Source organism: Lycorma delicatula, chromosome 9 (genome assembly GCF_047948215.1).
Source record: "Lycorma delicatula isolate Av1 chromosome 9, ASM4794821v1, whole genome shotgun sequence".
Lineage (NCBI taxonomy): Eukaryota > Metazoa > Arthropoda > Insecta > Hemiptera > Fulgoridae > Lycorma > Lycorma delicatula.
The window spans coordinates 31,409,898-31,425,088 of NC_134463.1; the positions used below are offsets into that span (position 1 = coordinate 31,409,898).

Consider the following 15,191-nt stretch of genomic DNA (forward strand, 5'->3'; position numbering starts at 1 on the left):
GGTCTTTTTCATTTTTTCTGATACCGAAAAGGGAATTTCCTGACTACCCTAAAATTTTTGTTTGAAGTCGTCTGCAAATTATAAAAATGAGACTACAAATTAAAATTTTTAGGATGTGGTAGAAGCTTAATCCAGTACTGTTTATAATTGATACATACAGTCTCTAACAAAACAAGAACATAGAATCGAAAGGAACCAGGTCCACTATCACTACCAACTTCCAATCATCAGTCTACTACTTTTCAGAACAGTAACAAAAGCATTCTCTAAATACTTCATTCTCTTCTGTATCTTAGATCTTGTCGTAGGGCAGCATTCCTTATTTTATCTCTATTTGTATTTCTTCTTTAAAATTTCCTCTATTATTCATATTCTACTTACACCTCTTGTAGTAGTTAGCCAAGAGCCTAAAATATATTTTAGAATAGAAATAAAGAAAGTGATGAAAGCTGTCCTCATCTCAAATTAAACTTTTCCCTCCTCCCACCTGCACTATAATTATTCCCCAATTGATCCTCCCATTCTACCTACAGCCTAATTGCCTAATACATTTTAAGAATTTCTAGTACTTCTTGTATTTGTAGACTGTCCTTCCATTTCAATCATTCCTTGACACTAACAAGTTTTTAATTCTCTGTATACTTACTTGGATCTTCATATTTCTACTTTTGTCCTTGGAGAAAAGTGATTTTGGGCAATATATTTTCTCATTCATTACACATACTACTCATATAAGTACAACTTTATAGTATAGCTTTACTCATAAGTAAATATATTCTGTAAATTTTTCTAATTTGTTTTCTGTTTTTACACTCACTATATACCTGAAGTATATATGCACTTATCATTTACGTATTTTTTTATTGCAATTAAATGTAACATGAAGTTGTAATTTGGAAAAAAGAATCAAAAAAAATATCAAATTAATAATATTCTACACCCCCTTAAATTAATTAGGTTCAGCAAACAAATTCACAAAAAATGACATCTTTTTGTGCCACTGTCAACATTTATTTTTTTAAATTTTATCTTTCTTAATGAACTTTTTTTAATTAAAGAAAAAAATCTAATTACATTATTTTATTACATCACATAACAGCCAAGTTAGGCAATCCCTACGTTTTCTGAGATTGGGTTTTTGCTATATTTCTACATGCTGTTAAAAGACATTTGAAATTTATAAAATGTTATTCTTTACAGCAAACTAGATATCTTACATTTTTATTAAATGTGCTAAGATAAAAATTATTTTTGTATATCGAGTGGAGTTCTTTAAGTATGTAATTTGATATCCCTATGAGATATTCTGCCAGGTGATATGAAAATGAATACGATATAGAATAAATTGTCTTTTAATATTAATATTATTAAAATAAAGTCTTAGAAGTCAGCATAATGTATAGTGTAAGGAATAAGGGACTTCACACATTTCACCTACAGAAAGTGCGATTATAATAAATCAGTTCATGAAGTCCAAGTTGGAACTAATTTATTTAAATAAATATTCATGTTGTAGGTTCCAAAAGATGTTCTATGCATAATAAAGAGGAGTACATTCTGTATTTTACTGCTACATGTTCTACTCAAAAGAAATTAAGAAGAAATATTTTGTGAAACAAAAGAAAATATTTGAATGGCAAGAGGGATACATATAAGTAATTATTGCAGGCAAGCCTGATATTATATAAACTAGTTAGTTAAAGAATTTAATTACTTGGAACTATAACAAACTTTTAATTCTTATTAATAATAGATAAAGATGGTGGAGGTGTCTTCTTAATTCTCTAAGTTTGTATTTTTATAGCTTTCTCTTTTTATAATTTTATTCCGTTGGTTTAGCACCTTCACAACAGTCCTTGAGCCAGGAGTACTATCAAGTTATAATTTGATATCCAGTTATCACTTGAAAAAACTATCTTTTTTTCCCACAGATTATAATTTTATAAAGACATTACTATTTGTTTAATATAAGATTAATACATTCATTTCAGAAAAGAAAAAAAAATTGCAAGATTATATTTTTAATTTTTAAAAATTCAAATAACCTGAGCATCTTCCAAATGAACATCACGACCTTGAGACTGTGATTCACCAGCAACCATTTCTTCATATTGTTGACGTTTAGCCTCCACTTCAGCCAACTCATTTTGTAATTCCTGAATATCCTTTTCATGAGCTTCATTAGCAACTCTAACTTCAGCTAATGATTTTTTAGCAGTGTTTAATTTTTTCTGAATATGATCAACACGTTCTTTTGCCTTAATAAATGAAGGTCTCTTTTTGTTAATTTCAGCATCCTAAAAACAAAATTTAATAGAAATAAAATTAATTCAAAAGCAGATTCAATTATATTTACAAAAAATAATAAAAATATAGTCAAAATCAACTTAAGTTATATGACAGTCTGAAATATGCCTGTGATGAAAAGTAGAAAAATTTATTTTAACCAATTTACTCATGAATTCTTCCAGGCATTGGCCTGGAAGAATTACTCTTTTAAAATCCACACCAAGAAAAATTTTTAAATTCCCATTAAGTAAACCTAACATTGTGATTTTTTTTATTTTGGGTTACCAGAAGAGATTTTCAGGATGAGTGTGTTTAATTTTTTACTGTTTACAATGTTTTTAAATTCTTAAATTTTTTTAATAGGTCAAAAGTACCTTTTTTAAATAGTTTTTTTGGGATAAAAAGCACAAAATAAACAAACAAGTTATTGATCAATTTACACAAGAAATCAAAGTTAAAATAAAAACTAAATTTATTCTGTTTAACTAAATTTTATATAGTTTTTACTACCAACACAGTACATGCATGTAATCTTTATCATCAAAACACAAATCAAAGTACATTATTGCTCTATAAGCAATAAAGAAATGAGAATAAAGCAATTATGCAGTTGGATACAGCATCAGTAAAGATAAAAAATGGCAGAGAATACAATAATATATTTGCATTCAAAATGTCAAATTTTACATTGGTTTTTAAAATAAGTGGATCTTTAAATGATGTGTGAACCTATGGTTTATATTCTATACCATATTCAAAATTGTAGCAAAGGTTGTAATTTCACTTAGCACTGTATCCTTGCTTGTTTCTAATAAATCGGATGATTTATTCTAGCAGAATTCATCATCCAACAGTTAAGTATCGCTTAAAATAACTCATTATCACAAACTAATTATTTTTAACTTTAATGAACCAAGAACATCCATAAATAAACTAATTATTGTAATTACCATTTCTCGTATTTCTTGTTCAATTTTAGCTAATTCTCTATTTATTTTTCCTTGTTCCTTTTTCTTCTCTTTTAATACTTCTTCTGCTTTTTCTTTTTTCTTCTCAACTTTTTCTACATCTCTCTTTTTTCTCTCCACTTCATTTTCATAATGTTTAATATCATTTTCATTGTAGTATAATCTGAATAACTGGTATTCAATTTCTTTTTCAACCTTTAACAAAATTTTAAAAAAAAACTTATACAAAGAAAATAACATTTTATACACAGTAACATAAAGATAAAAATAATAATAACAATAAAAATAGCATCAATACTAACAACATCACCACCTCCAATGTCAACAATAAAAATAATAGCAATTCCTTTTTTTGAGTCAGTCACTTTGGCTCTTGGCAGAGATTGTCTCATAGTAAGGGTATCAGAGCCCTTACTGCTACAAGCGAGCCCTGCAATATCGGTATAGCAGCTCAGGCAGTACCTGACTCCCCAGTTTGGGTTAAATCTGAGGGAGGCAGCAGACTGGGAAAACCCAGGCAGGATCAATCATCTGTGACTAGCCCAACTGCCTGTCCGCCTACACCTTGCGACATGTTGACTGGCATCTTTTCATGCATGGAAACTTCTACTTTTACATATTCTGTGGTAGAGGGTCCACATGAAAACCATCATCCAGGAGAGCCTTTGTCTTTATTAACAAAGCAAAGAAAAAAGCGTAGAGTTTACAAAAGTGCAAAAGATGGATTGAACCAAATTTTGACCAAAAACCAGCACAGCAGTACCAAAATATTTGGTTATCAAAAGGAAAGGAGATTTTGGCAAGAGAGTCCATTGAAGCTGCTGAAGGACTAGTAAAAGAGATTTGAAAGGCTGCAGTTAGACTGTTTACTGAAACCGTCAACGATTTACAAATGTCACTTACTAAAGGTGAAGAAAATTGGAGTATTGGACATTAAGTACGTCAAAGGGTAGTACATAGTTAAGTACTACTGTAGTAGTCTTCTAGGACTTGCTGAATTGCACAGAGGAGGAAATTGTGTTAAGAATTCATAAACAATTAGTTGTTGCAAGCTGATGATTAAACACACAATGGAAAAGTTATACCCTCCATGTCAAATATCCTGATCTTCAAACAAACTGAAGAGTACATAGAAAATAAAGGCTGAATTCTATAAACTGGATATACATCCTTTTATCCCAACTCCATTATGGTGCATTGGATGTCAGTGATTTGAACATACAGTGCCACATTTTACAAGGCAACATATCTGAGCTTGCAGTGAGCCCCTGCATCCAAATGATCCGTATAGAAATCCACCCGTTTGTATAAACTTTCATGGCCATCACCTAGCAAAATTGTGGAACAAGGAAGAAATAGCAATTCAAGAGGTACATCATCATTCAAAAGGTCAACTACTTTGAAACAAAAGGAAAATTGCACTAAGTAGATCATGAAGATAATGTTCTACATACAGGTTGCTGCAGCTCCTGCAACCTCTTTCAATCAAACCAAAAGATGTAATTACAGATCTAACTCTCCAGCATTAACCAGTATGGTTGAGCATATTATTGAGAAATTTAATAAATGACCAGCCAGAGAAGATAACCCAAAACGGTAAAGATGAGAGCAAATGTGACCAAACAAAAGAATTCTTCTTTGCTGAAGAATAAGGTGAAAGAAAATGAAGCCAAAGTGGTTAAGTACAGTTTGAAAAAATCCCCATTCAGTGATTCAAGAAGGAACATATAATGATGTATTAAAAAAAGAGTGTGTTTGACAAACAACAACAGATCCTCAAAAGCATAGAGGCCTCTAAAAGAGAGAGTCAGCACTGTAGTCATCCCAAACACTTTAGCGAAAAGTACATCAAGCCTAGACTCTAATCCTTACCGCACAATCTGGGAGGGTATCAACAGATGCCAATAGCAAGCAAGGGATCCTCCATGGTTTATTGCAAAGATGGATCAGAAGACTCCATCTCTGATGCTTCAGACATCCTAGAATCGGAGGTGAAGGCTGTCAGGAGAATGGAGAAAGAAGGAAAAAAGGATGGCTTAACAGTATATTTAGATGATAGATAAAATGGATGTGGTTAGTTTTATAACTTTTTTTGATGAATTTTCATTAAGGATGTTTTTTTAAGAAATGAGGGATTATTACACCGGTTTTGACAGATATGACATCTCTTAAGAAATGGATGTATGTGTTTAAGTGGCAAGGGCTCTATACACCCTTGTCATCGTACAATCTTTTAGGGTTTTAAGTCCTATAACAAGTCTATTTCTGGATGGTCTGTCTGACAAGAATAGTCTTCTGACCAGATTGCTAGTTTTTGTTATTAGGATGGAAAAAGTTTTTCTTTTTCGTTTGAGACAAGGGCTAATGTCCATAAATAAGATGCCCACAATCTCAAAAAAAAAAAAAAATTGAATAGAGAATATCTGTTGAAAAATTATTTATGAAACTTCTTACACATCACTGTACTACATAAGTGGTAACATTTAAATAAGTTTTGTAAAAATGAAAATTTAATTAAGCGAAAAACAGACTGTAACTCATGGTTAAAAATAATAAATAAAATAAAAAATTTTAAATTAAGAACGACAGTTGTCAAAATATTTTTTTTTGGCGATGTAAGTAAAAAAAGCTGAACACTTAAAAAGATAATCATGAAAATAGAGAATAATCAAAATTAAACAATAAAAAAAATAATTAACAATTGTGGGTATATAAAAACACAACTAAATTCCGTATTTATTTTATACTATTTTAAAAATAAAATAAATTGTGAATTTATTTTAATACAAATCAAGAAACTAACACTACAATTAAATAGGTGAATAATGAAATAATCAATAGTTGAATTTCTGAAGTAAATCATACCTAAATTTCCAGATATATTCACAACACACAAAAAGGAACTTAATTCTATAGTTTCTTAATTCTTAGAGAATTTAATCTCTAACTAAAAACAGTTTTTTTAAAAAACTTCTTTCTGACTTCAATCAAAAGCAGGCAGTCCATTATGTCATAATATAATGAACAAATTACATTTCTTTTAAAATTATAATTTTTTTACAATAATAATTTAATTCTAGCTTTGTATATGCATTTTACTGACCCAAATTGTTCATTATTATAACAAAAATATACTCACAACTAAGATCTTTGTAAGTTTTTGACCAATAATATTAACATATTTTTATTGATAATTAAAGTCACGAAGGAATAATTTACTTCAAAATGTAAAAAAAAGAAAATTTGATTAATAAGGTTATAAATACTAACTAAATCATCTTTAAGCCTTTGATACTTTTCAGCTTCTTCTTTCTCTTGTTTAGCTTCTTTTCTTTCAGCAACAACTCCACGTTTCTTCAAATAAGAATAATTAGTGTCCTCTTCAGCTTTTAACATTTCTGCTTTCAATCTATCATATTCTTCTTTTAAAGCACCAGACCTAATTCAGAGAATAAAATGATAACATTTATTTAATAAGCACAACCAACATAGCAAAATAAAATATTACAAACATACATATATATATATATATATATATATATGGACGAAATGATTCCGGAACCGATTTAACTTTCTCCATACTTAAAATCTCAATTAAAAAAATCGGTTTGCGCCTCCACGTTGGTTCGTCTGGATAACCAGTTAGAAACGTGGAGATTTCTACTGGTGAACTAAATCGGAATCACCTCTCTGGATCACATCCAGAGTTGTAACTCGGGAATTTATTCCCACCCAAGGCTGACTTGCCTTTGAAAGTCAAATATGGAAGGTCTTTTAAGAAAAAATCCACCGTCTGGTAAATACCAGAGAAGGCTCCACTCGGATCCGGTGGGCAGCTGCTTAAAAGATAACAATGAATCGGAGCGTTTGGAAACACCCAAAAACAACATAACTTCAAAATTGAGGATAAGACACAAGCAAATAAACTACATTGCCACTCACAACATTAATTCTCTAACTCAACCCGGCAAACTAAAAACTCTAACAGACATAATGGACAAACAAAATATCCTAATCGCAGGACTTCAAGAAATGAGAAACACCGATCGAGAGCCGTTTGAATCTCAGGGTTACAGAATTTACAAAGGAATCCCCGGGAAACGTGTGATGAAGAATTGCCCACAGTTCGGAACAGGATTTGCAATCAATCTTAAAATAATTGATTCAGTCGTAGAATTTAAGTCTTACTCCCCCAGGATTTCAACCTTAACCCTAAAATCAGCCAATAAATTCTACACCATAATAAATGTCCATGCTCCCACCAATGACAAAAACAATCTTAAAAAAGATAGAGAAGAGATGGACAAATTCTGGGAACTTCTTGACCAAACTGCAAACAACATAAATAAGACCCACACGAAGATTTTAATAGGGGACTTTAATGCCCAACTTGGTAAAGAACGAAGATATCGTGATATTATCGGAAAATGGCCTGCCCAAAAGAAAACTAACAAGAACGGCCAAAGACTTGTCGAATTTTGCAGAAACCATAATATGATCTCAAAATCCACCTATTTTATGAGAAAACCAAACAAATTGAAGACTTGGAAACACCCAGATTGGAAAAAAGGAGAATGGCAACTGGATCATGTTTGCATGGACCGGAATTATCACAAGGAGATTTATAATGTAAAAGTCTTGAGAGGAACAGATACTGGATCGGACCATTACTTAATTAAAGTTAAAATAAAATTCACCCCGCATAAAAAGAAAAAATCCCAACCTAAAAACAAAAGAGCTTATGATCCACATAAATTAATAAACAATGCCATCTTTGAAGAAACAACAAAAAAAATCAAATTAACTAATAATTTAAAAGAACTGACATCCCAACTGAAAGAAATAGCTGAAGAACTAGCCCCTATAAACCCAAGAAAAAAACACCAATGGTGGAATGAAGAATGTGACAAAGCAGTCAAAGACCGACACCGGGCTTGGATCAACCACCAAACCCAGAAAACTGAAGAATCTAACCATGAATTCACCAAACAAAGGAAAATAACTCAGAAAATTATAAGAGGAACCAAACGACAAGCCCAAAAAAACTTGATTCAGCAAATAGAAGAAAGTTCCAAGAAAACTAATTTCCGAGACTATTATAAAATTTTTGGTCAGGCTCTTCAAAGATATGAACCACCCACCCTTATGCTGAGAGGAAAAAAAGGAAATATGGCCCACACCAATAAAGAAAATGCTGAAATTTTGGCAGAAACCTTCAATAGACTCCTCAACTGTGACGACCCCCCAGAGCTTTTTGAGATTGACACTGAAACTCCAGTTAAAACTTCACCAGTAAATATCAACCCGCCAACAATTCAAGAAGTTCTCGCAGCCTTAAATGAAATAAAAAACTACAAAGCAAGCGGAGAAGACCAGCTTTTCGCAGAACTCTGGAAACACTAATCAGTTTATTCAGTCAAAACTTCCCTACATCTATGCCTCGTGAAAATATGGAACGAAGAAAAACTTCCAGAACACTGGACCACAGCCCTCATCCATCCATTACATAAAAAAGGGGATAAAACTAATCCTGAAAACTACAGAGGCATATCTCTCCTGGATTGCACATACAAAATCCTGTCGAGAATCATATACAACCGATGCAAAGACCAACTTGAACTGGAACTTGGGGAATACCAAGGGGGATTTAGGCCATGGAGAGGTTGCCCGGAGCAAATAATATCCCTAAAACTTATGATGGATTTATATAAAAGACGGAAAAAACAACTAATAATCACCTTCGTCGACTTTAAAAGGGCCTATGATTGTATACACCGACCATCCATGCTGAATATTCTGAGAAACCTGGGCCTTCACCCTAAACTCGTAAACATGATAAAATTAACTTTAACCAATACCCAGTCCAGAGTGAAATTCAGAGGTGAACTCTCTCAACCCTTCTACATAAAAACTGGATTGAGGCAAGGAGACGGCCTCTCACCACTCCTTTTTAACTGCGCCCTTGAATCTGTCATGAGAAAATGGTATGAAATAAATCCCAAAAATATAAAAATGGGTACTAAGAAAAACGCCATCACACTAAATTGCCTAGGATTTGCAGATGACCTCGCTCTTTTAGCAAATAATATTCAAGAAGCCAAAACACAAATCATGAGCCTTCAAAACCTAGCACAAAAGATAGGGCTTCATATCTCTTTCGAAAAAACTGAACTAATGGCCATAGATCCTCTGGTAATAGAGCACATTACGGTAAACAATCAGAAAATTAAAATAGTAAAACAATTTAAATATCTAGGGGAAATAATAACTTATAATTTAAATGAAAAAGTGACATGGCAAAACAGGACAAATAAAATGATTAAATCCCAAAAATTAACTTGGTCAACATATAACAAAAAATGCCTTTCTGCTAAAACAAAACTTAAACATTATAAAACTGTAGTACAGCCAGAAGTCACCTACGGAAGCGAGACTCTTTTCAAAATCACTCAGAAAAACCGAATTGAAAAAATTCTGAAAATAGAGAGGAGAATTGTCAGAACGTGTATCAATAAAAAACACCAAAAAGAAGGCCAATGGTGGATTGTGCCAAATGAGGTGGTGTATCGAGAAATAGAGCCTGTTACTGATACTATGCGGAAAAAAAGAATCTCTTTCTTCGGTCATCTCATAAGGACACCGCAAACAAGACTGTCAAGAAATATCATTGAAAAGCTCTGGTTCCAAAAGCTAGAAGTAGGATGGATCAAAGAAATTAGAGAAGATATGAAAGAATTGGGAATTTCCCTGACTGACCTACAGAATAAAACTGGAAAAATTACAAAGCTAAAAGATAAAAGCATTAGATTTAAACAAAAGACAGACAAACGACAAAATACAACGAAGAGGGTGTTTACGGATGAAGAAAAGAAAGCAATATCTGAACGGATGAAGAAATACTGGGCAGCTCGAAAGAGTAAAATAACACGCTTTTCTCAGAAAAGATCCAACTAAAATTGACTTAAGTGGTCCCATGTTGGCCGTAAAAGCATAATAATAATAATATATATACTTCCCATGTCCATCACTCCAAATTAATATTAGATGAACTCCCTAATGTCTACAAAAACCAGCTGATCCCAATTATGCATTAGCTGATTACATTTGTTTTTTCACTTGAAATCGTCTCCGATGAGAAAATTATATAACATTGGGTGAGAAAAGACAATACATCAAGATAGTTTACTGATATTTTACCTACTAGCAGGGTACATCATCAGTAGTAAATAACTTCATTTGCATGGTAAGGACAGAGAAATATCATCCACAAATATTTACTGCTAATATCATCGGCAATGATTACAGAAGCTCATCTAGATGAAATTTAAATTTTATTTTTTCAATTTCTTTCAAGTATACAGACATTTCTAGTAAAGCACTATTTTACCAGAATTGCAATCTCATATTACAACAAAACAAAACATTCAATTCAAAAAGTATTAAAACAAAACATACTACAAAACTCTGCCTCTGATAACTTAAAGTCTGAGCCATGTTTTTAAATTGAACACCCAGGATTCTGTTGGACTGATACATGTACACAACAATGTTGAGTTCTCACATTTCGTGGTTTTCCAGGAGGTTTATCATCCCAAACTACGCCAGAAGAATGAAACTTTTTTACCAATAAAAGAACAGTTACAACTCTCTACATTATATTGCATTCTAAACTGCCTTTCAGTTATAGTTGGTTTACTTTTATGAAGAACTAGACAGAAGTAGCACAATGATTCATACTAGGGACTGACCCTGTAGTTCGAAGTAAGTATTAAAAATGTTTTATAAAGGAAATAAATGTTAATTTCAAAAGAATATGATTTCAATTAAAAACTTTTTTATAAACTAGGTTTTAATAAAATTCTCACATATATCTTGTGTAGACTACAAATTTGTTTAAATTCCCAATTTCAACTAACTAAAAACATAATCTAAGTTTTTAGAACAGTAATCAAAAGGGTTGCCTGAAAAGGAAAGACAACTAGAAACGACATAATTCAAAAGTTTAACTACCTAGAACAGAGTGATTCTTATTGTCTGCTTATTATCTAAGGTAGCATTGTATTACACAACTGTACAGATACTGTATTATCCATGCAGTTCCTGCATCCATAGGAGCACAGAGGAAGAAAATAACTTAACATTGCAAATAATATCTTTACTTCCTAACAGATAGGTATCCATTATATATAACTGCACAATAGAAAATTTGAAGTATGTAACTTGTAAGCCAAACCAAATAAATACAGCAATAAATTAAAACAAAATATACATACCCACTGATCTCTTCAAAAAGAACAGTTCTCTCTTTTGGATTTTTCATGGCAATAGATTCAACAGCACCTTGAAAAACAAGGAAATTTTTTGCTTTTACATTAATACCAATTGCTTCTAATTCTGAAAGATATTTTTGAGTAGTGACAGGCTGAAATAAAAAAGAAAAATTATTATAATGAGAAAAATGATTTAGAATACATGAATTATTAAGAGGACAAACAACAAAGGAATTTTTCTGGAATAAATATGTCAACAACTAAGTAAAATAAAATAAAATAAAAAAAAGACATCCATGAACAAATTCTACTTATTTTATTACGCATTATGTTTATTTTTCCTGCACACTTTATATTACATCATTATTTTTTTCCCCTGTGTACTAAATGAAGTGTCACCCTTGGTTACATAATTTATTAATATTACATTAATAAACTATATTAATATTACCATCTGAAATACACCAAGTGGTATAATTAGTTGAAACATACTGTATTAAAATTCAAATATTTGAATATAAGCGGACGGCCCTAAGAAATTTTAAACATCAGACAGCATCATTTCATTATTCCCTAGCACATTTCATGTGTGAGCCCCTACTTTAACCTTGCAATGCAATGCCACAAACACACACATTCCACAGGGCTCTGGCACTCTATTAGTTGGCAGTAACAGAGAGCACAAACAGGTTTACCTGTTTGATTCATCAGATATCCATGAGTGAACCAAGTGTGCCCTTTTTGCAAATGGCAAATAATAGACACCTCTCAACAGTTATTTCTGCATCAGGAGCTCCACAGTAACACAGTGTTTTTAACTGGGCAAAGTTTATTGTTGATGGTAGTAATCCATTCACTTTGTCACTCATCATGAACTTAAATTCCAATATGGCTGGGGATCCAGCAGAAGCTCACAGTTGTATCACATTCAGTCATTTGTGAAATAACACACTGAATCTTTAAGACAATAGGATGTCTGAAGCACATATCACTAATTGCCTGTAAAGCACTCATGGAATCTGAACAAACAATTCAATAGGACCTCCTTTTACTGAGGAAACTTCTGATGAAAGCAAGGAGATTCACTTCTATTCCCCATTCATGAAGTATATTTAGTACTCCTCTTTACCCTGCTGTATTGTACGCCTTTTGCAAATCAAAAAATACTGCAACCCGGTGTTGGCAAAGTAAAAAAGGCATTTTGAGCAACAGCTTCCAAGGTAACTACATGATCAACAGACGATTTTGGAAATGCCCCAGGAAAGAAGTGGGAGTAAGGTTGCTGATCACAAGTATAAATTGATGCATGAAAATTTACCTGATGAAGATGAAAAAAATATAGTACTATCCATCATTCAACATGCAGGGACCTATGTTCTGCCTCAGTCAATCAACTATATTGCCTCAGGAAAAATATGATGTTAAACTCCATGAATAATGATAGGTGCTGAAATCACAAACTATTACGCAGGGTAGAGGAATCTGGGAAAACCAAATTGGACAGATCATTTTCAATGATTTCGGAATTTGAAGGAACGTATAAATTGCAGATATTCATTTGAATACCGCCAATACCTTCATCAAGACTGCAGGGATATTTGTTACTAGCAGATAACAGGCGGCTATTATGATTTCCTTCAGGAAAATAGCATACTTTCATGTCCTCTCCTCTCAGTTTGATAGTTGCATCTTTCACATACGTATCCACAAATAGGACACATTATCTGGGGCTGCAGAGAAATTATTAAAGGATTTTCTTCCTTTAGCAGGACTTTAATATACTCACGGCGATAACAGAGACTGCAAACATTTCAGTGAATAATACTGGTACCCATAAAAATATTATTTTTCTTTAATATGCAAAACTCTGTGTATAGATTTATGTCAAATACAATCCAGCTTTACTATTAATGATTTTTAAGAAGTGCTTCACTTCTTCAACCTCCATATCCTCCAAGTGTCCTCAAGATGGTTGGTGGTGGGGACATGAAAGCCTGGGAGACCAGAAATATCATACCAGGTGACAACTTTTTAGTAGATCCTTTCATAGAGATTTTGGTACTTAGCTGAGTTGGTGCAACAGAATTTTCTATGGTGATGAACTGACTGTGGTGGATTTCAGTAAACCATTTTCGGACTTTCTAGCAGAAGTTACTTTTTTGCCAGTACTCAAATCTGTAATCTAGTAGCCATGCTAACAAGCTTCTAACAATTTGGTCATTTTTTGCAAGATCTGGCATTCATTCTCTTTTTATATATTGTTTGAAGAGAGAGCCTGAATAAAATTTTCACCAGGTTATGCAGGATTCCTCACGTTGAGGGACTTTCTGTATTTCCATCAAGTCATAGGAAAGAACATTCTTTTCAGTACAGATCTTCAAAATAGCTTTCTCTTGTTTGTTAAGAGGCACTCTTGAGACCTTGATGAGTGTGGACCTAAATACATATGTATGATCATTTCTTAGAATTTCAATATTTTAAAACAAAAAAGTCTTTTAAAAATGTTTTAATACAGTTATATTTTTTTGACAACCCGAAAAACAATTTTTAGAATATAGTAAATTAATACCATTTTTACAATAAAATGCAGGATACTTGTGACAAACTTTATTAGTTACTAAAATTTTTGTCAAAACCTTTCATGTTCTGTAACTTTATAATCATATTTACATGTTCTAATTAAAGTTATCTTCCCATAACTAATGGTAGCCCTATATATGTTATAAAAGTTAAAAATGAATTACAATTTATCTTCTAACATTTTTGTAATTTTTATTGTGAATCAGAAAACTATTACTCAGAAAAGAAAAAAATCTCAAATGTAAATACGAAGTAACGTTTTGGGAAATTATATTATAATCTCAAAAAATTATAACCTAAGAAGACAGCCTAACACTGCTCTGACAGAATATTAAACCATAGATTTTAAAATCCACTGAATAACATACAAAAAGAAATGGAAAAATATATGCCAAAAAGCAATGTAACAGACGTGTTGCATAACTGTAGGTGTCATTTATATGCTGCTTGCTTAGACGTGGTATCATTACATATTTTCAGGGTTACAGAACTCATAGAGTTAAAAAACTAGCTATGCTTATAAGACTGTTATATACTAATAAAATTCAAAACAATTTTTTAAAAAATCAGCATAGGTAAGTAGAGAAAAAGAATTTAGCAGTGGAATAAGTTAGACAACTCACACATTTTACAAAGGTGATGGAATTTAAATTAAAATTTATGTCTATTTCTTAGGGTCCTTAAATATATGAAACTTAGTAACTAACACCAGAACACAGATTTCAATATTATTAAATTTCATGAAACTGATCATGATTAAAAATAAAGAAGAAACTAATTAATACTTCATTAAATCCTCGCCATTAAAATATATGTCATGAACCATGCTTGTAAATAAAAGCAAGAGGACCTACACATAAAGTAAGTGGTTATATATTCTTTGCTATATTCTTCACAATATATAACGTAACACTCATTTCTTTGTAACATTTCTGGAGTTTTTCACAAAAACTATACATTGATGCTGTTCTATTAGACAAATTGCAGATTAAGCTAAAGCTGACTTACATTTTGTATTAAACCTACAAGCTAATAGACCTAAAAAGAAGTAAACTGAAAACATAAATAAAATATAAGGTAAGAT

The 15,191-nt window shown here is 31.8% G+C and overlaps 1 protein-coding gene across 2 annotated transcripts in view; it reads right to left on the reverse strand.

Annotated features, from left to right (window-relative positions):
* The window catches only part of LOC142329749 (structural maintenance of chromosomes protein 1A-like), an 86,485-nt gene that overhangs the window by 63,000 nt on the left and 8,294 nt on the right, over window positions 1–15,191 (reverse strand). For both annotated transcript variants that reach the window (XM_075374503.1, XM_075374502.1), the window contains exons 4-7: window positions 11,531–11,679; window positions 6,528–6,696; window positions 3,240–3,452; window positions 2,046–2,297 (exon numbers count right to left, since the gene is read on the reverse strand). In XM_075374503.1, the coding sequence (XP_075230618.1) occupies window positions 2,046–2,297; window positions 3,240–3,452; window positions 6,528–6,696; window positions 11,531–11,679 (783 nt within the window). The remainder of the gene's footprint in view (window positions 1–2,045; window positions 2,298–3,239; window positions 3,453–6,527; window positions 6,697–11,530; window positions 11,680–15,191) is intronic.